Below are 22,879 nucleotides of genomic sequence, written 5' to 3' on the forward strand. Positions count from 1 at the left end.
TGTATTTGTAGAATCTCTTTGGATTCTCCTTTGCCTTATCTGCCAAAACAATCTCGTGTCCCCAGTGATTAGCACAGCTGCCTCACAGCGCCAGGGACCTGGTTCATTTTCGATCTTGGGTGACAATCTGTGTGGAGTTTACACTTTCTTCCCATGTCTGCGTTGGTTTCCTTGAGGTGCTCCAGTTTCCTCCTACAGTCCAAAGGTGTGCAACTTAGGTGAATTGGCCATGTTAACTTTCCCCTTAGTGTCACAAGATGTGGATTAGCCATGCTAAATGCATGGAGCTACGGGATAGGGCGGGAGGTAGGCCTGGGTAAGATGCTCTGTCAGAGAGTCGGTGCAGACTTGATGGGCGAATGGCCTTCTTCTGCACTGTCGGGATTCTAAATGTAATCACAGGTAAACTAACAGAGGGATATATTTGAGTTCAAAAAGTAAACATGAAATAAGAAATGTCATTTGATCCATTCTAATTCTCATCAGGTCATGTGCAATATATTGTGGACATATCTAATCCATGATCGCACAGCTCCACCCCCCCAACTCTCCTGCTGTGCACCATTAGGTAACAGCCTTGACTCAGTCAGAAGGTCATGAATTCAACTTGTACTCCAGTAAATGTAAATTTTGGGCTGATGTTCTGAGGATGTGCTGCACTGTCGGATGAGATGTTAAATAGTCTGGCCTCCAAAGTGGAAATAAAAGAAATCCAGGACATTATTTGAAGAAGTGCAGGGGAGTTATCCTGGTATCCAGCACAATAAAAAGCCTTTAACCTGCATCATTAAAAGAGGCTAGGTCTTCTACTATCTTATTCCTCCTGTTTAGTAGGGCCTTCCTGTGGTGTAAATTAACTGTTGGGGGTGATTCTCCGGCTCTTTCCATGGTGGGATCTTCTGTTTCCGCTGATGGTGACCCCCCCCAATGTGGCTCGTGGAATCAATGGGAAACTTCATTGATAGTGGCAGGACCAGAAGATCCCTTCACCAGGCAACGGTGAGCTAGCTTCCCCCCACTGAGAACCATGTTGTGGGTGGGGGAGGCAGAAAATCCATCCCCGTCCCCATTGTATTTACCTACACTACAATAATCACAGAATCATTACAGTGCAGAAAGAAGCCATTCGGCCCATCAAGCCTGCACCGACAACAATCCCCTCTAGGCCCTGTATTGTAACCCCATGCACTTACCCTGCTAATCTGCCTGACACTAAGGCGCAATTGTGCATGGCCAATCAACTTAACCTGCACATCTTTGGACTGTGGGAGAAAGCCAGAGCACCTGGGGGAAACCCACACAGACACGGGGAGAAAGTGGAAACTTCGCACAGGCAGTCACCCGAGACCGGAATTGAACCTGGGTCTTTGGTGCTGGGAGGCAGCATTGCTAACCACTGTGCCATCCACAAATGATTAGTACTTGGCTGTGGAGGGTTTTGGGACATCTTCGAAGCTGTGAAATGCACTATTTAATGTGAGTTCTTTTTTTTTCATTATAAACATTCCCCTCCAGTCACAACATCAGTGGACTTCACAATGTTGGAGTGTTGAAGCATTTCAGTCTATCCATATCACTATAACCTCTGATGCTACCATTCCCAATGAAATATTGATTGTTTTTTAAGTAAGCCAACTGTAATTCTTTTTTGCTGATGAATCTATTCTGCATTTTCATATTTAATGGATATGGCAATGTGAAAATAAAGTGGTCGGATGAGGAGAATAGTTGGACAACAAGATTCAGCTGAACAATTGTGTATTTCTACTGACCTCGGACTTGCTGTTCCAGGCTCAAGATGACAGCAACAGCCTGGTGAAGAATCAAGAGCTTTGTCTGTGGTTTGTCACTCTTCAGGTGGAGCTGCACCATACGGCCAAGTTCCTTAAATGCTTCATTAATGTCGCGCACACGCAGACGCTCACGAGCATTGTTTGCCATTCTTCTTTCTCGCTCGCGCTCAGCCTTCTGCTCAGGAGAAAGATCTTCATCATCATTATTATTGCTGAGGAAGAAAATAAAGAACATTTTGTATAAATAAATAGTATGAAATAAGGATAAACATAGGTTCATTCAACACACACATCATCAGTACAATGTCCTCCTTCAGGCAAAGTAAAGGGTAAAGTCGCCAATGCCCCAGGTGACCATAGTCTGACTGGTGGCAATTTAACCTGAGGATCACCACACCTCAGGCAAGGGGCAAGGTTCAGAATGTGGGGCCTTCGTGAATAACCTCAGCTGGTTTGGGAATTGAACCCACGCTGTTGGCATTGCTCTGCATCACTAACCAGCCATCCAGCGAACTGAGCTAAACCAACTCCTTCAGGTGCCATGCCCTAAGAGGTTATTGGTGACCATGGACTTCCATTTGTTTGGTCTATCAACATGGTTGGCAATGTAGTGCAATGGTTTGTGGTTGACTTCTGCAGTACGGCTGACCAGGAAACTCCCGCACATTTACAGGCTGGTAATCAACCCGTGTTATGAAATCTATACAACAACCTAACATTTTCCTTACATCACATATTCTAAAGTAAAATCTACATTGTCAAATCGCTCCAGCTTTAAATTAATCACTATGAAATGTATTATTTTATGGGATGTGGGCATTGCTGGCAAGGCCAGCGTTTGTTACCCATCCCTAATTGCCCTTGGTTTACTCGGCCATTTCAGAGGGCAGTTAAGAGTCAACCATATTATTGTGCGAATGGAGTCACACGTAAGCCAGATGGGTTTTTACGACAATCAGCGATAGTTTCGCAGTCACCATTACTTGGAGCATAATGGAGCTTTTCAATTCCAGATTTTATTAATTGAATTTAAATTCCACCAGCTGCCATGGTGGGATTTGAACCCGTGTCCTCAGAGCATTAGCCTGAGCCTCTGGATCGCTGGTCCAAGTGACATTACCCATATGCTACCGACTCCCCCAAGTACAAATATGGTTTACAAAATTCAGCACAGTTTCAATCTGATTGGTAAATTATTTCAAAATAATCAAAGAAACATTTACATTTTGTGTTCTGTAGCATGCCAATCTCAATTTATTTAATGTTTCTAACTAATCCAATCAAACAGAAATGTTCTGTTCCTAAATGGAAAGTTATTTTTCTTTATTCTTTCATGGAGTGTGGACGTCATTGGCAAGGCTAGCATTTGTTGCCTGTCCTTAATTGCCTGTAATCTGAGTGTCTTGCTCAGCCACTCAGAGAGCAGTTAAGAGTCAACCACATTGCTGTGGATCTGGAGTCACATGTAGGCCAGAGCAGGTGAGAACGGCAGATTCCTTACGTTAAAGAACACTGGCGAACCAGACAGGATTTTACAACAATCGATTACAGTTGTCACGGTCACAATCACTGGAACCATTTTAAAATTCCAGATTTATGAACTGAATTTCAATTCCACAGCCGCCGCGATGGGGATTCGAACCTGTGTCCCTCAGCATTAGCCTGAGCCTCTGGATTATGGGTCCACTGACATTGCTGCGAGGCTATCATCTCTCCAAACGTATAGGAAAGGAACAAACAACCCTTCCAAATTGTGCATTTGATTCCAGCATTAAATAAAGGAGGCTGGGTACAACAAAGCCAACCCACAAACAGCATGCTCAGTGCGACACTCACTTCATCACATTCTGATAAGGAATTGAATAAAGCAATCACTAATTTACTGTTATCTAGATCTAGACCTATTTAATATCTTGATGTCCTTCTTGTCCTCATCCCCCTTCTTGTCATCTGTAGATTTTGAATCCTGTAGATTCTCATCCGGCTCCTCTTCCGACTTTATCTCTGAGCTAACTGATGATACGCTCTGTCCTTGGAGGCTGTTGGAGAGAGCTGGAGGGGAAGCAGAAAATGCGACCAAGCATTAATCACAGGAAACAATTACTTTCAGCATCATCATTGTGGAACTTTTTCAAAAAATGGATTATCCTTTTATATCATACTAGCCAAAAAACTTGATCAGCTGATTTGAAACGTCAATGCTATTGTGGCTTGAATCTTATGCACTTAAAACATATTCAAATTGATATTGGAAATTATAGTGTCATGTTTATGGTCATATGCACACAAGCCTGCATCCTCAGGAATCATAGAATCCCTACAGTGCAGAGGGTGGCCATTCGGCCCATCGAGTCTGCATCAACCACAATCCCACCCATCCCTATCCCCGTAGCCCCACATATTTACCCTGCTGGTCCCCCTGACACTAAGGTGCAATTTACCATGGCCAATCAACCTAACCTGCACATCTTTGGACTGTGGCAGGAAACCGGAGCACCCAGATGAAACCCACGCAGACACAGGGAGAATGTGCAAACTCCACACAGACAGTGACCCAAGCTGGGAATTGAACCCAGCGTTGTGAGGTAGCAGTGCTAACCACTGTACCACCGTGAAAGGAAAGACATACTGGCCTTGGAGGGAGCACAGAAAGGTTTCACTGAAATGGCTCAGAGGGTTAAATTATGAGGACTTGGGCCTGCTTTTCCTTGAGAGCGGATCTCATCGAGATGTTCAAAATGTTAAAGATTTGGTAAGATAGGTACAAAGGAACCATTTCCTGTGGCTCCTCAACATTTGAATTGGCCATTCAGGAGTGAAATCGGGAAGCATTTTCTCACAAAAAGTCCAGTTGAAATCAGGAACTGTCTTCCCCCGAAAAGGTTGTGGATACTTGTCCAATTAGAGTTTCCAAAGACAGAGACAGATCTTTGTTAGACAACGACATTGCAGAATATGGGACATAGGTGAATAAATGCAGATCAGCCATGATCATTGAATGGCAGAGCAGACCCGAAGAGCTGAATGGGCGAATACTCATTCTAACTGGCTACTGGCCAATGCATGGTTGAGGATGTTCTTTTTTATTTGTTCTTTCATGAGATGTGGGCATCACTGGCCGGGCCAACATTTATTGTTATTTTCTAATTGCCCCTCAGAAAATGAGCCTGCTTCTTATACGGCTGTAGTCTATATAGTACTGTTACATCCACCATGTTGGCACAAAGGGAGTTCTAGAATTTTTCCCCAACGGCAGTGAAGGATGGTAGCATAGTTCTGAGTCACGGTGGTGAGGGACTTGGAGGAGAACTTTCAGGTATTCTGATGGGTCTGCTGCCCAAGTCCTTCTGGGGGCGGAGGCTGTGGGATTGGAAGGTGTTGTCAAAGGAACCCTGGTGAGTTGCTACAGTGTATCTTGTAGATGGTGCACACTGCTGCCCCTGTGTGTTGGTGGTGGATGGAGTGAATGTGGTTGGGGTGCTGATCAAGTGGCTGCATTGTCCTGAATGGTGTGATGCATCTTGAATGTTGTTTGATACCAGCTGCATTCATCCAGGTAAATGGAGAGTGTTATCCGGCTATATTACACTTGTGACTTTTGGATGGCTTTGGAGAGTCAGGAGGTGAGTTACTCACCACGGGATTCCCAACCTCTGACCTGCTTTTGTACCACAGTATTTATGTGACTCGTCCATTTCAGTTTCTGGTCAATAGTAATCCCAAGAATATTGATAGTAGGGGATTCAGTGATGGTAACACCATTGAATGTCAAAAGAACATGGTTGGATTCTCACTTGTTGGAGATGGTCATTGTCTGACTTGCCACTTATCAGCCCAAGCCGGCAATCCGTCAGGCCTTTCAATCTTGTGTCACACCAGTGGGAATTTGCGTCTGTGTCAAACTCGGTTGCTAATGATTGGTGTGCACAAGGTGATCCTTTGACTTTGGGGTGAATGAAACAACAAACGTCCAAAGATGTGCGGGTTAGGTTGATTGGCCATGCTAAAATTGCCCCTTAGTGTCACGAGATGCGTAGGTTAAAAGAATTAGCGGGTAAACGTGTAGGGATATGGGGGTAGGGCCTGGGTGGGATTGTGGTTGGTGTAGACTCGATGGGCCAGATGGCCTCTTTCTGCACTGTAGGGTTTCTATGATTTCCATGATTCTAACTTTCTGCCATTGTGCTGCACTGCTCCTGATGCGCTGTTCACCACTCTGCCGGGGCAGACCCATTCCTGCCTTCCATCTCCATGCTGAGAGCTGGTCTTCAGGGACAGCACCGTGCTGTGGGATCCATGTACTCTCCAGTGTAACCAAGTTGGATCAGTACAGCGCCTGGGCTGGGGAGTACAGAGGTCTCCTTGCCTTTGGTGCCACACAGCAATGTCTATCTGGACAAGACTGTGCTGAGGGACTCATTCTGCCATGCCAACAAAGGGGGCAAAATAGATGAGGATTGTGCAAGGGGGGGAGGAAAGGGGAAAGGCATGAGCTGGGGGACAAGGAGATGGATGAAGATGAACAATGGAAAGCAGAGGGAACACTAAGGGGAGCAAAGCTGGATTCTGACAAAGCGGCTCAAAAAGCTCACAAACAAGGGGTCAAAGAGATATTATATTGTTTACTGGAAGAGGATAGATGAAGACTCTGGAGGAGGTGGTTAGAGGTCCAAGTGGGGCATGGGCGCCTCAGGGAGGGTGGTTGAATCAAGGAACAGACTTCTTAAGGCTGCTGACATCCTGCATGGTCTGGTGAACACAGGTGCACTGGGAGAGAGTTATATGAGTGTGCTGAACTGGTATTTAAATATGGCGTCGTGACTTTTGAACCTGTTAGGTGAGCCTGGGCGGACCAATCAGTTCCTGGTCTGCCAGGAGAGTCAGAGGGGAACTCACTTGGGCATAATTAACGAGCTGCCAAGTGCAGAATCTGGTGCAGGATCCCACTATTCTGGTTGGCGGGACAAGTGCCGCTGGAGCTGGCTGCCACCACACAGTCTCAAACTGGGCCAGTTCCACTGCAAGTCTGAAACATTCACTGAAGAATGTTTTAAAGTTTATTTATTAGTCACAAGAAGGCTTCACACTGTAATGAAGTTACTGTGAAAATTCCCTAGTCGCCACACTCCGGTGCCTGTTCGGGACTGATGGAGAATTTAACATGGCCGATGCACCTAACCTGCACATCTTTGGACTGTGGGAGGAAACCAGAGCACCTGGAGGAAACCCACGCAGACACGGGGAGAATGTGCAAATTCCACACAGGCAGTGACCCAAGCTGGGAATCAAACCCGGGTCCCTGGTGCTGTGAGGCAGCAGTGCTACTGTGCCGTTTGCAAATGATTGATTTCAATTAAAGCATTTGGAGATGGGCTGCAGGAAGTAACTGAACATGGTTGGTTCATTAAAGAACCATGGCCTTTTAGTCAGCATATCCTCAACTACCAAGGAACATCACTGCAAGCCCTCTCATATTTTGCTCAAAGTTATTTGTAATATATGGAGACAGTGCAAATTCTAATTAATGTCCTGAAATGTATTTTTAACCATTGCACAATTGAGTAGCTATAAAATAGAGCAGATAAGGGTTGAAATAAGCTAACTTCCTTACCACTGAGTTTTAGGAAACCTCTTGTTTCTCATACTTTGGTTCTGTATTGCAAAAAACAATTGGACAGTGTCTGACCAGAGTGAAGGCAAGCGGGAGAAAAAAAAATCCAGTTCCTAAGGTCTTAATTGCAGCTTCAGAGCAAGCTGATTGCATTCTCTAAGGGTCCAGCAATTGTTCCATAATGTAGAAACAATGATTGAATACATTTTAATCTAAAGCTCTTAATTTTTCCAGTTAATTTAACTGAGCTTTCCAAACCCAATTTCATGTCAAGAATGGCATGTTACATAATCACTTTCTGCTCAATCTCCCCGACAGTCGCGTGTAATCTGCAATATTGCTTTGTGCAGCGAAAAATGCTACAAAGACGCTTGCAAACAAAATTCTGTGCAACGTGGAAGGAAAATCTATGTTCTGTTCAAAAGTATCAAGAGTATTCTAATCAGTGACATGTTTCTGGCTGGGTACTAACTTAGCTTTATCTCCCAGGCCAGTCTAAATCTCTATTAACACAGGGGGAGCTGCTCCAAAATGCTCAAGTGTTTTTCCCATCCTTAAAGGCATTGGAGTCTCTCACGAGGAAGGGGACCAAAATAAGCAGGTTTCCAGAGGTGGTAGAAAAGCTGAAGTTTTCCTTTCAAATGCATCAGATGTATTTCATCTATCTTTCATAAGAGGCTTTGGCTGGATGCTTTAAATAGAATGTCCTCACTGAGACTTTCCTTCCTCCTTGACATGATGGATTGAAATGAAAGTGTGGAAAGTCTGAAGCATACAAAACCATTGGCAATTTGTTAATCAAAGGATGATTTTCCTTGGAAAAAAAGAAGGCTGGGGAGGGTGACTTGATTGAGGTGTACAACATTATGAGGAGAGGAAGTAGAGTGGACAGGATGAAATTGTTTCTCTTGGCAGAGAATTCTAGAACCAGGGGACATAGATTCAAGATAAGTGTCAATAGATGTAGAGGGGACACGAGCAGAACTTCTTTACACAGAAGTTAGTGGGCGTCTGGAATTTGCTGCCCGAGTTGGTGGTGTAAGCTACAGGGCTATTGGCCAGGTGCAGGAAGGTAGGATTAGAAAGGGCACCTGGATGGCATAGACAAGATGGGCCGAATGGCCTCTTTCTGTGCTGTAACTTTTCTATGGTTCTGTGGATTACAACATCTGATACGTTCAGTGTTAACATTAAGCAATGCTTAAGAACTTTCCCAATAGGCTTATCTACACTTTCACATAATCACAATCAGTCAGGGCTATGGCCTGACATGGTATATACTTCATGAAAGCGTATTTTATGGAAATAACATGAATGTTACGTCATGCACACAGGAGAATATTACAAACTGACAAAACCTGTACTCTTTTCAAACTGGCCATTGTTGGATTTTTAAAATGGTAGCCACGGATCACCTCACTTTTAGAACTGCAAGTTGGCCAAGTTTCTGGAAGCTTCTGAACGTGGAGTACAATGATCACCGCCTTGTGGAATGTCATGCCTGCCAGCATCAGGAGTCACCCCCAGACTGAATGGACAATAAAGTCTCAAACAACCTGTCTCTAGAACTCCCGGGTAACAAATGGGAGCTGCTGAAACTGATTATGCACATTGACATTTTAAGGACTTCTATTTGCCTCCATTGTAGGTCAATGGTTTTGGCCATGGCAGATGGAAGCTACTTTGTTAAAATGAACAGACTATTGGTTACTTCCCACTGGGTATTAAGGGACGGTTGTCATATGACTGAAACACTTTCAATCCTGACAACCTTTTTATGATAATTCTGGCTTATATCCAAACATAGGAATTAGGAGTAGGACTTGCCCATTTGGCCCATTGAACCTGCTCCAACATTCATTAGATCAGGGCTGATCTGATTGTATTCACAACCCAACATTCCTACCTAGCCCCAATAACTTTTCACCTCCTTGTTAATCAAGAATCCATCTAGTTCTGCCTTAAGAACATTCAAAGACTCTGTTTCCACTGCCTTTTGAGGACGAGTTTTCCAAAGATTCTCAACTCTCTGAGAGAACAAATTCTTCAAATCTCCATTTTGAATGGGTGATGCCTTATTTTTAAACAGTGGGCGGACTCTTCCAGCTGTTTATGCTGGCCGGATCCTCGCCACAGGTTTTCCAGTGGCGGTGGGGCGCATTCAATGGGAAATCGCATTGACAGTAGTGGGACTAGTAGATCCCGCCACTGGCCAATGGCAGGCAACCTCCCAATGCCGAGATCCCGCCCAGTGTCTCCGAATTCTAGATTCTTCCACAAAATGAAAATCCTCTCCCCATCCACCCTGTCAGGACCCCTCAGGATCTTATATGTTTCAACCAAGTTGCCTCTTACTCTTTTAAATTTTAGTGGATACAAGGCTAACCTGTGCAACCTTTCCTCATAAGACAACTCACCATTCCCAGGTATGAATCTGAGTAAACCTTCCCTGAACTGCTTCTAATGTATTTACATTTTTCCTTAAATAGGGAGACCAATACTGTACACAGTACTCCATATGTGATCTCACCAATGCCCTGTACAACTGAAGCATCATCTCCCTACTTTTGTAATCAATTCCCCTCACAATAAACAAAAACATTCTATTAGCTATGGGCGGCACGGTAGCACAGTGGTTAGCACTGCTGCTTCACAGCTCCAGGGTCCCGGGTTCGATTCCCGGCTCGGGTCACTGTCTGTGTGGAGTTTGCACATTCTCCTCGTGTCTGCGTGGGTTTCCTCCAGGTGCTCCGGTTTCCTCCCACAGTCCAAAGATGTGCGGGTTAGGTTGATTGGCCAGGTTAAAAATTGCCCCTTAGAGTCCTGGGATGCGTAGGTTAGAGGGATTAGTGGGTAAATATGTGGGGGTAGGGCCTGGGTGGGATTGTGGTCGGTGCAGACTCGATGGGCCGAATGGCCTCCTTCTGCACTGTAGGGTTTCTATGATTTCTATGAAGCTTTGCTAATTACATGCTGTTCCTGCATACTAACCCTTTATGATTTATGCACTAGGACACTCAGATCCCGCTGAATTTCAGAGGTCTGTAATCTCTCACTATTTTGACAATAAGTTCTTTTATTTTTCTTGCCAAAACTGACAATTTCACAAATCCCCACCGTATACTCAATTTTCCAGATCTTTGCCCATTCCCTTCCCCCATGCACGTCCCTTTGTAGCCTCCTAATGTTCTCTACACAATTTACTTTCCTACCTGTCTTTGTGTCATCAGCAAATTTTGCAACCATCCCTTTGGTCCCTTCATCCAAGTCATTTATATAAGTTATGAACAATTAGAGCCCCAGCATTGGGTCTTTGTGGCACACCACTCATTATATCCTTCCATCCAGAAAAGGACCCATTTATCCCAACCCTTTGTTTCTTGTTAATTAGCTAATCTTCCATCCATGCCAATATGTTACCCCACTCCACCATGAGCTTTTATTTTCTGCAATTACCTTTGATGTAACACCTTATTTAAGAGGCGGCTAGATATGGCATTTGGGGCGAATGGGATCAAAGGTTACAGGGAAAAAGCAGGATTAGGCTATTGAGTTGGACGATCAGCCATGATTGTAATGAATGGTGGAGCAGGCTCGAAGGGCCAAATAGCCTCCTCCTCCTCCCATCTTCTATGTTTCTTATCAAATGCCTTCTAGAAATCTAAGTACAGTACATTCACTGGTTCCTCATTATCCATAGCACATGTGAATCCTTCAAAGAACATCAATAAATTGGTTCAATGTGATTTTCCGTTCACAAAACCATGTTGACTCTGTCTGGTTACCTTAATTTTTCCAAGTGCCCTGCTGTAACATCTTTAATAATAGCTTCTAACATTTTCCCTATGACAGTTGTTGGCCTAACTGACTAATTTGCTCATTACCACTTACCTTTTCTGAGTTCCTCCCTTCCTTCCATTTCCTAATTTACAGCAATTTTTGGGATGTTACTCGTGTCCTCTGTGGTGAAGACTGATGCAAAATACCAGTTTATTTCACCTGCCATTTCCCGACTTTCCCTTATCAATTCCTCAGGCTCACTTTCTACAGCACCAACACTCACTTTGTTAATACTTTATAAATTTAAATATCTAGAGAAATCCTTATTATCCATCTTTATATTAGAGATAGAAAGATAAGCTATCTTTCTCTTGTAATTTAATTTTTTCCTCCTTATTAATCTTTTTGTCATTCTTTGCTGTTCTTTATATTCTGTTCAATCTTCTGACTGGCCACTCATCTTTGCACAATTGTATCCTTTTCTTTAAGTTTGACACAGTCTTTAACTTTTTTGGTTAACCACGGATGACGGGTCATCCCCTTGAAACTTTTCTCATTGGAATGTATCTATTCTGTGCATTCTGAAACGTCTCTTTAAATGTCTGCCACTGCATCTCTATTGAACCTATCACTTAATCTCATTCGCTAGCTCATTTTAGCTAGCTCTGCTTTCATGCTCTCATAATTGCCCTTATTTATGTCTAAACTACGAGCTTTAGACACACTCTTCCCTCCCTTGAAGAGAATATAAAATTCAATCATATTATGATCGCTGCTACCTAGAGATGCCTCCACTATGAGGTTATCAATTAATATCACTGCAGAAACTGGCTATAACTTATAACCTTTTTGCCAAGCCACAAGGTTTGAAGTTTAAGAACTCCCCGAAAGCCATTTCCAAAAGATCATAAGTTCACCTGGGAAAGCAAACTGTCCTCCGGCTACAAGTATTATCAAGCTGCCTCTCTTAACTTGCGGCGCATTTCTTATCCCGAATAAAATTGCACAAACTCATTGGCCAGAACTCTACCACCTCGCCCGCCACGGAATCGGCGCAGGCGAGGGTCCGACAACAGAAATCTCCTTTGACCTTGGGTGGGAATTTCCGGTCTCGCACGAGCGAGGCCATAAAATCCCACCCATCATCTTCAGCTACCTGGTTTATCCTGGATTTTAACTGCTGAATAAAAGAACTCCTCTCACTGGACTCGGAGATTCATGTGAACTGTTAACTATTGCGTTTGCTTTTAATATTCAAGAAAGGAAACTCCTTTCCATTACTGTATATTTCTTGTGTGTGTGGTAGTGACAGAACAATTTTCCGGGATAGTGTGTGTGAATAAATAATGGTCTTGGTTTAAAAATACAAGAAAGTTTCGCTGCGAGTGACTTTGTAAAAAAACTGATCATACCCAAACGCTGTTTGAGAAATATACCACAGCCTTATCAAAGTTAAGCCACTCTAATTGTGGACAGAAGGCTAGAAGAAATATGGGTTCAGTTTGTATCTCTCCCCTTTATCGTAACAAATGACAGACAACAACCCCAAGAAATAGAAAAAATATCCTCATGGCAAAATAGTTATAATTCATTATATAACATTTAGTGAGTATTTTTAGCACCTTACTAACAAAGAACTATTGATGCTGGCTTAATATTTTAACTCTGAGCAAGTTTTCTTCAACGCACTGTGATTTGTGGATTGGTAATGGTCTCCTCTGCTTAAACTGCACTGAGGTAATGCTTGAAGCTGCCAGTATTTACCTCTGTATGGGTCCTGGGACTGGTTTATATCAGGAGATGTGGCTGACTGCACTGGAAGCTGTGGAACTGGCACTTGGTTTGACACGATTGGATGACTGCCTCGGAGTCCAACACCTTCCTCACGATGAGCTCCCACCTAGAATTTGAAACACAAAAACACACATCATTCAGCGGTCATTGCCACCAAAAATTAAATTACTGAACGGCACTTCATTTCAATCACTTAGAGAAGTACAAGCTCCCATACAAACAAACTAATACTGCCAAACTCAGGCCGTTGAATATGGAAAGATTCCTTCTGATAGCTCGGAAACTTCAGTTGGCAGTTAAAAACTGTTTTGTCCTAGTTTACTTTCCTCCTGTGCCGAACACACTGGATTACAGTTCTATAGACACCCGACCCCCTACCAAACGACCATTCCTTAACTCTGGAGACTCATAGCAGCTGGGCCCAATAACATCTTCACCTGATGATCATGCATTTTTCATTAAAGTAGGAGAGGAAATGGTGGCAAGGTAGTTTGGCCCAATTTCTAGCCTGGAGATACCCTCACTGAGATTCTAGTTTTGCAGAGATGATTTACCATTAACCCTGACAGCAAACACACCTGGATCTTATATGGCTTAGTACCACATGACCTAGTACATTTATACATTGAGGCACCAATGTACATGTAATGAATATTTTAAAAATAAAGTATAAAGTCCTTAGTTTCTACCAAAATGTCAATTAGCATTGAAAATAACTGAGGCTTATTAGATCTAATGGTCTTGACTAGAAGGAAGGATAATATTATGTTAACTTGCAATGGGAACTAGTTCTTGCACTGTGTACAGTACAGCTGATAACTAACCGATCAAGATACAAGTAGGTCGATTAGAAATTTTATATGTTTTCTTTTGCATTATATGTAAAGGTCAGATTTGAAATTGTTGTACTTGAAACAATTAAATCCTTTATTTTTGACATTACTTCACTCTATTAACTCAATATTGGACAGTGCTATAAAAACGATAGTCACATATTGCAAGCATAACATTTATGTTTTAAAGAATTTCATAAGTAATGCTACGAGAGGACACAGGTTTAAGGTGCTGGGGGGTAGGTACAGAGGAGATGTCAGGGGTAAGTTTTTCACTCAGAGGGTGGTGGGTGAGTGGAATCGGCTGACGTCGGTGGTGGTGGAGGCAAACTCGTTGGGGTCTTTTAAGAGACTTCTGGATGAGTACATGGGATTTAATGGGATTGAGGGCTATAGATAGGCCTAGAGGTGGGGATGTGATCGGCGCAACTTGTGGGCCGAAGGGCCTGTTTGTGCTGTGGCTTTCTATGTTCTATGTTCTATGTTCTACTGAAAAGACCATGCAGAAATGAAAACAGAAATGCAGGAAATACTCAGCAGATAGTCTTTGTGAGGATAGAACTTTCAGGTGGGTGACCTTTCCATAGAACGATAGAATCCCTACAGTGCAGAAGAAGGCCATTCAGCCCATCGAGTCTGCACCAGCACTCTGAAGAGCATCTTTCCAGGTCCACCCTCGCCCTATCCTCATAACCTTGTGTATTTACTATGGCCGGTCCACCTAACCTGCACATCTCTGGAGTGTGGGAGGAGACCGGGCACCCGGAGGAAACCTATGCAGACATGGGGAGAATGTGCAAACTCCACACAGACAGTTAGTCAAGGCCGGAATCAAACCCAGGTCCCTGGTGCTGCGAGGCAGCAGTGCTAACCACTGTGCTACCGTGCCATCCTTTTCACCAGAAATTCTTTCTTTCTCTTCAGATGCTGTCTATCCTGCTGAGTATGTCCAACATTGTTTCTATTTCAAATTTCCAACATCCATAGTATTTTAATTTTTTATTAGATCAGGCCAGGCAAGGCCTATTGGGTACCTAGGTCGTTACTCGTTACGGTTTCTGTTATTGCGCATCCTCAAGATTTATAATTGACTTCACGGCCCACGCCACCTATCAGTTTGACATCTACTGGCATGTTACATATCCACAGATTACAACAAATATCATTGTTGACATTTTGGAATACCCAGTTGCCGTCCCTCGCACTTAAATAACTTGCTCAAACCAGTTCATCTTTTTATCCTTATTTTGTACGATGATTTTATAACCCCTTTAACTACTGCAATGTATTCAAGAAAAGTGAGTGTTGTTATAAAGTCTATGGCAGCCTGATATTAAAGTATACTTTATTTAAAATGTTATAATGAAATATCCAACTGAGATGAGCCATGATACTAATCATTGTGACTGTCATGGTAATACCATTTATCTGGATAACCTTAGCTCAGCTAATAATTATGTCACTCTTCGATTAATTCTGCTTCGATTCTCACCAGAGCCATACTTTCATCCAAACTGGGTGGAAATTTCCAGCGCTCAACCCACAGATATTTGCTTTTGCCTTTGAGTTCCGTACAGTGAGTCATATATCACCTTTTCTTTAAAATATCCCTTCAGGGAATATTTTTAGGCTTATTTTTGAACTTTCCTTCTTCGCCCTTAACAAAGTGAGTATATTCCAATTTTATCTTTTAAAAAAAAACCCATGATCCTTCCCCAATGGCTTCGCTAGACAAATCTTATAGCACTGAGAAGTGACAACCAGAATAGCCACTGGGGTTCGATCCCCAGTCTCTGCTGTTTGCTGCTCTTAGCCTAGGTAAAGGCAGAAGCACTACCGGCGCCATCAATGTCTTGGGCTGGAGAAGAAAGGATAACAGAGAGAATATTCCTTTTTCCTACACCTGCAGCTCTTGCTGGAAAAACTGCAACTGCAGATGTCAACAAAAAACAACAACTTGGGTATTTACATAATGCCTGTTAACATAATCAATATCTCAAGGCGCTTCTCAGGAACGTTTGAATGCGATGTTTGACACTAAGCCACAAAAAGAGATCTCGGGGCAGGTGGCCAAAAGCTCGCTCAAAGAAATGGGATTTAAGGAGCGGCTTTAAAGAGGCAGGAGATATAGGGAGTTGGAGAAGTCTAGGGAGGAAACACGCTGGTCCATGTGAGAAAGGAGAGGGAAAAGTCTTGGAGAAGGTTAAAAACGCTTAAAAAAAACACAGAAAATCAAATGTCCGCTACTGTAAAATTGAGCCATTTCATTAACATATTTGGAACAAAATGACAGTTGCGGCAATTATGAAAATATCCATGAATATTCTGTAGTTTTGCTATGAATAAAGAAAAGACTGAAGTAACGGAAACAAATAATGAAACAATTAGTTTATGTAGGGTGTTGCAGCTTGAATACAACTTTCTCTGCTGTTTTGACTTCAATAGGTCCAAAGGAAAGGTTCAGAACCAGTTTGTCTGCATTAGGAAAGTACGTATTAGTTTTCAGACACCTGTCTGCCTCTCCTCCTGAAATAAGGAACAGTGTGTACAGCAGTGGTTAACTGATCTAATGCCATTTTTTAATGTTAGCCCTCAACCATGGGTGGCATGGTGGCACTGCTGCCTCATAGCACCAGGGACCCGGGTTTGATTCCTGGCTTGGGTCACTGTCTGTGTGGTGTCTGCATGTTCTCCCCATGTCTGTGTGGGTTTCCTCCGGGTGCTCTGGTTTCCTCCCACAGTCCGAAAGATGTGCGGGTTAGGTGCATTGGCCATGCTAAATTCTCCCTCAGTGTACCCCAACAGGCACCGGAGTGTGGTGACTAGGCGATTTTCACAGTAACTTCATTGCAGTGCTAATGTAAGCCCACTTGTGGGCTAACAAATAAACTTTAAAACTTAAAAAGCGTTTAAACTTTAAACCAATACCATCCAAACTTAATGATCCCGTCACCTTGTTGTGAACACGTTGGCTGACATATTCTCTACATGACAATAAAACAGTGACTTCAGTTCAAGACGTAATCTATTGGTTCTTTGGGGCTTTGGGACATTCTGAGGTGCCATTTAATACAAGACTTTTCTTTCAAGGCTCAATCTTAAAGGTGATAGCGAGTGTTTAACTGCTCCTGCTTTACTTTTTATTCCGCGAAAGCTTGCACTCCCACATTTATCTCTGCGGTTAGCTGCCTTTCAGGTGAGCAACTTGGCAACTGGCGGAGGACTTGTCAGAGGCACTGGGGTGCCCCCCCCGATACCCGAGTGACGTTTATGAGGGCTGAGCAATGAAACTAGCTCAGCAATGAAAAGTGAAACAGTAAAATTTTAAAAGAATCTTGGATTACAAGCACCAACAGGAAGAAAGAGTTCACTCACTGGTGAAACTATGGCCGGGATTTTCAGTTCCCATGTTTCGTCGGGCGGGTTCGGCAACAGGAGCGGAAAGTCTTGTGAGGTGTCCTAGTTGTGTTTCCCACTGATGTAAATGTGTGACGCAATTGTCTCCCCCCTCAGCCAGCGACTTAACGCATTTCCTGACATCATTTCTATATCCCCACCCCCCCAATGCGAACGTCCACTCGTGCCGGTGTGAGGATAGACGGGCACGGAACCCAACTGGTCTGCCAAAGGCGCACACTCGGCGAGCAGACCTCTCAGAGGAGTTTGGGTGAATGCATCGTTCAAGGGAAATGGTTATGCCTGGTCACTGCCCCCACTGCCAGGGGGAAAATGCCTGTACAGTGCCACGGAGGAGTGCTAGGGTGGGGGAGAGTGTTGTGGGAGAGCGTTGGCAAGGGTTCCTGTGCATTGGAACGGCCTTTAAAAATGGCATCCCAATCTTCCAGAAACTAAGTTGCTGGTGGGTGGGCTCACACAGATGATGTCATGGGACTTACCCCATCAGGTTTCTGAGCCTAAGTTCTGAACGATGCAACAGAGAAAGTCACCGTTAAGTGCTGGTGGCTTTAACGCCACTTCTCACGCCTGCCATCGGCCTTTGCCAATATCCAGGAACAGTTTGCCAATGTTTGAAGGAGGACTGGATTGTTCAAAGATTTTTTCATCAAATGCGCTTTGCATTCCCTCGAGGAATCATCTTAGAAAAGCCAAACTCTGGAAATTTGCAGCTTTCATGTTCAAATTTTTGTTTATAGACCTTATGAGCAACCAGTTTGCAAAGTTCTCAAAGTAACAAGCACAGATGCATCCGATGCACTGCTATCTTTATGTTGAGTGGTTCCTGGCAGCTTTCTGAGGTGCCCTGGTATAAAGATGCTTATACTTAGCGCTTGACCTTGAAGTCTGCTGAAATGTATGTTTAATATTATAATTCCAGAGAACTCATTCCATCTGCTATCACTTTGGAACTGATTTATCTCTCAGCTGAGAATGGGTGAATTTTTAGAGGTTTCTGTTTGCTTTGAAGTCAATTCCTAAAAGAAAGGCGATAGGTGAGATTGATATATCAAACAATAAAGGACAGGCTTGTCTGGTCTAACTGAATTTTTCCAGTCCAAATATTCTTACTTTTTTACTCGCCTTACTTTTTTGGCCTAAGTGACTTACATATTTTGCAGATGGACTTAGGTGTGTTAGCACTGCTGCCTCACAGAGCCAGGAATCCAGGTTCGATTCCCGGCTTGGGTCCCAGCTCTGTGCGGAGTCTGCACATTCTCCCCGTGTCTGTGCGGTTTCTTCCCACAGTCTGAAAGACGTGCTGGTTAGGCGCATTGGCCATGCTAAATTCTCCTTCAATGTACCCGAACTGGCGCCGAAGTGTGGCGACGTGGGGACTTTCGCAGTAACTTAACTGCAGTCTTAATGCAAGCCTACTTGTTACATTAATAAATAAACTTAAACTGATGTGTGATAAATATAGCACAGTTCCTTTTATTTACACCAAGACATAGATGAGCAAAATTAGCTTTGAAAGGAGTACAAAATAATAATTTTTTCAGGCCACATTCTAACACAGTCTAATCAGAGTTCCCTCTTGTGAGCAGTGGAGTCAATATTGTCAAAAAGAGATCCACAGCCATCATGTGTAATGCTCATCTTTTTTCTCTAGAGGGTGCAATTACACTTCACCATTCACACAAACACACACACACACACACACAAACACACACACAGAGCAGAATATGCTGCTGCAGACTCCGTACATCATTTAGTGACAAACAACATGGCAGAACAGTTCAGCCAGGTAAAACGTCAATTCATCTCCCAGGGTGCCTCTACGGAGGCTACTGATTCACTTCCATCTGTCTTCTATCATGTCCATGAACATAACTGACAATTATCTTAATGCCCATATGCTTAATTGTGGGCTTCACAATTCCCTCGCTACTTACCAACAATCCTGAAGGAATTCAGAACTGGCATCAGATTTTCATTTTAGGGAAAAGAAAATCCTCGCCTGCCATTTTTTTGTCGTGCCAGCTAAGCTTTTGACAGCAGCAGCCGCAGCGCCACGTGATCTGGGCTCCCGCTTGATGCAAATACCACAAAATGTCGAACAGCTTTTCTACAAGGCTTGTTGCGCGCTGAAAGCAATTTTATTAGCTTCCCTCGAATCACTTGCTTCTGAGTTCAGATCCATCTCATTGTTAGTCCAATGACGTAGGAGCAATGAATTCAAAACCACCGTGGACATTGCACTAAACTAACCAAAACACAGAGATGAGGCTGAGTTTTGTAAAAACGAAAATTCACGTGAGAATTGAATTCATTTGCTGACATATCTTTACCTTTCATATGAGACTAATCAAGAGTATTGCTCACAGATGAATGAAAGGTTAAATTGATCAAAATGGAATCTCGACACTCTAAGTGCAAAGCACTGAATTTCTATTAGAAAAAAATCAAATTTAGTAAAGAAACAACCTAAATATTAAGTCATCTTTCTCTTTCAGATATCGTGCATTGAAATAGTCAGCTTTTATTAATGACCTCATTACAGCCTTGGTTCAAACATGGATAAAAGAATTGAATTCCAGAGGTGAGGCGAGAGTGACAGCCCTGCATTCGACCGAGCGTGGCATCAAGGAGCCCCAGCGAAACTGGAATCAATGGGTATCAGGGGGCAAACTCTCCGCTGGTTGGAGACATACCTGGTACATAGGAGATGGTTGTGGTTGTGGAGGGTCAGTCATCTCAGCTCCAGGACATCTCTGCAAGAGTCCCTCAGGGTAGTGTCCTCGGCCCAACAATCTTCAGCTGCTTCATCAATGACCTTCCCTCCATCAATGACCCTCCCTCCATCATGAGGTCAGAAGTGGGGATGTTCGCCGATGATTGCACAATGTTCAGGAACATTCGCAACTCCTCAGATACTGAAGCAGCCCATGTTCAAATGCAACAAGATCTGGACAATATCCAGGCTTGGGCTGACAAGTGGCAAGTAGCATTCACGCCACACAAATGCCAGGCAATGACCATCACCAATAAGAGACACTCTAAGCACCGCCCTTTGACATTCAATGGTGCAACCATCACTGAATCCCGCACTGTCAACATCCCTGGGGTTACCATAAATACATTGGCTACAAGAGCAAGTCAGAGGCTAGGAATACTGCGGCGAGTAACTCATCTCCTGACTCCCCAAAGCCTATCCACCATCTACAAGGCACATGTCAGGAGTGTGATGGAATACTCCCCACTTACCTGGATGGGTGCAGCTCCAACAACACTCAAAGTTACCATTGTGTTGAATTTAGTTCATAAGACTTATCATAACAGTGCCTGGTGGATAAAGCAAAGCATTCAAAGAAAGCGTGAATGCTATTTTTTTGGTGCTTTTCACAACCATTGGATGTTCCAAAGCACTTTACAGCCAATGAGGTAATTTACCCATGTAATTACTGTTGTTGAAGCTTGACATCATCCAGGACAAAGCGGCGGCATTAGGGCGGCACGGTAGCACAGTGGTTAGCACTGCTGCTTCACAGCTCCAGGGTCCCGGGTTCGATTCCTGGCTTGGGTCACTGTCTGTGTGGAGTTTGCACATTCTCCTCGTGTCTGCGTGGGTTTCCTCCGGGTGCTCCGGTTTCCTCCCACAGTCCAAAGATGTGCGGGTTAGGTTGATTGGCCAGATTAAAAATTGCCCCTTAGAGTCCTGGGATGTGTAGGTTGGAGGGATTAGCGGGTAGAAATATGTGGGGATAGGGCCTGGGTGGGATTGTGGTCGGTGCAGACTCGATGGGCCAAATGGCCTCCTTCTGCACGGTAGGGTTTCTATGATTCTATGAAAGCAACCCATTGGCTTGATTGGCACCACATCTACAAACATTCAATTCCTCCATCACCGACACTCAGTAGCAGCAGTGTGTACTATCTACAAGATGCACTGCAGCAATTCACCAAGACAGCACCTTCCAAACCCATGACCACTTCCATCTAGAAGGACAAGGGCAGCAGATAAATGGGAACACCGCCACCTGCAAGTTCCTCTCCAAGCCACTCACCATCCTGACTTGGAAATATATCGTCATTCCTTCGCAGTCGCTGGGTCAAAATCCTGGAATTCCCTCCCTAACGGCATTGTGGGTCAACCCACAGAACATGGACTGCAGCGATTCAAGAAGGCAGCTCACCACCACCTTCTCAAGGGCAACTAGGAATGGGCAATAAATGCTGGCCAGTCAGTGACACCCATGTCCCACGAAAGAATAAAAAGAAATCTCTTCATTTTGACAAGGTTACCATTGTGTTGAATTTAGTTCATAAGATTTATCATAACAGTGCGTGGTGGATAAAGCAAAGCATTCAAGGAAAGCATGAATGCTATTTTTTGGCGCTTTTCACAACCACTGGATGTTCCAAAGCACTTTACAGCCAATGAGGTAATTTATTCATGTAGTTACTGTTGTAACACAGGAAACATGGCAGCCAAATTGCACATAGCAAGTTTCAAAAACAGTAATGACCAAATAATCTGTTTTATGTGATATTGACTGAGTGATTATTATTGGCCAGGACACTGGGAATAACTCCCTTGCTTTTCCTCAAATTAGTGCTATGGTACCTTTTATGCCCACCTGATAGGGTCTTAGTTTAACATCACATCAGAAAGACAGCACATCTCCAATAGCGCAGCACTCCCTCAGCATTTGTAATGACTTCAATCAGGCCAGTGAGGCTAGCCTATTGGAATATGAACTCCCTGATTAAGGAGTCAATTGATGGGCCAATCAGGAAGCCTTTTCCTTGTATTTAATGGGGAGCGTCAGTTCTCCAGCACTGTTGAAGTTGGACTGCTGACTGAGGGCACTCTGTACTGCTGTTGGAATTGTAAATAAAGGGATTTTGGTGAAGGGACTTCTGCCTCCGAAGACTTATTACAGTACTGCACTGGATTTGTTTTTTATTTGGGTGTCGCTGGCTGGGCCCATCCCTAATTTTCTTGGGACTTCTCCAGCTTTACCGGCGTAAGTTTGCCTGGAGTTTGGCGCAAATCAAATTTGCTGATCAGCATGTCTCTAAGATGAGACTTCCTCCTGGAATAGGGGCAGAAGTTTCACTTTAAAGCAAATAACACTGCTCTCAACATCACTCCTAATAGGAAATACAGTACAGCAACACCTTAAGCTACATTTACATGTGCAGGGCATCTGCAGGAATCAGGGTTGGGCTCCTCTTTTAGCCAGGCAAGATGGGTCCCACTGCACCTCCTAAAATCCAGCCCAATTTTCCAGTTGGAGCCACTTTAAATGTGTTACTTTTTTAACACCTCTTTTAGGCTCCCTCTGTCCACACAGTACAGCCTGCCCCAAAGCAAGGGTTACAGTGGCACAGTGGTTAGCACAGCTGCCTCACAGCGGCAGGGACCTGGGTTTGATTCCCGTCTTTGGTCACTGTCTGTGTGGAGTTTGCACATTCTCCTTGTGTCTGCGTGGGTTTGCTCTGGGTGCTCCAGTTTCCTCCCACAGTCCAAAGATGTGCAAGTGAGGTGAATTTGCCATGCTAAATTGCCCTTTAGTGTACCCGAATAGGTGCCGGAGTGTGGCGACTAGGGGATTTTCACTTTGTTGCAGTGTTAATGTAAGCCTACTTGTGACTAATAAATAAAC

At 43.8% G+C, this 22,879-nt stretch overlaps 1 protein-coding gene across 14 annotated transcripts in view; it reads right to left on the reverse strand.

The window, feature by feature from the left end:
- tcf4 (transcription factor 4) overlaps positions 1 to 22,879 on the reverse strand; it is a 502,483-nt gene that overhangs the window by 14,672 nt on the left and 464,932 nt on the right. For 13 of the 14 annotated variants that reach the window (XM_078219783.1, XM_078219717.1, XM_078219702.1 and 10 more), the window contains 3 exons: positions 12,949 to 13,084; positions 3,695 to 3,845; positions 1,773 to 2,005 (listed from right to left, as the gene is read on the reverse strand). In XM_078219783.1, coding sequence (XP_078075909.1) covers positions 1,773 to 2,005; positions 3,695 to 3,845; positions 12,949 to 13,084 — 520 coding nt within the window. Of the gene's footprint in view, positions 1 to 1,772; positions 2,006 to 3,676; positions 3,846 to 12,948; positions 13,085 to 22,879 lie in introns of all 14 variants that reach the window. The other variant, XR_013498725.1, reaches the window with a different exon arrangement.

The sequence above is a fragment of the Mustelus asterias genome, chromosome 1, assembly GCF_964213995.1.
Source record: "Mustelus asterias chromosome 1, sMusAst1.hap1.1, whole genome shotgun sequence".
NCBI classification, from domain to species: domain Eukaryota; kingdom Metazoa; phylum Chordata; class Chondrichthyes; order Carcharhiniformes; family Triakidae; genus Mustelus; species Mustelus asterias.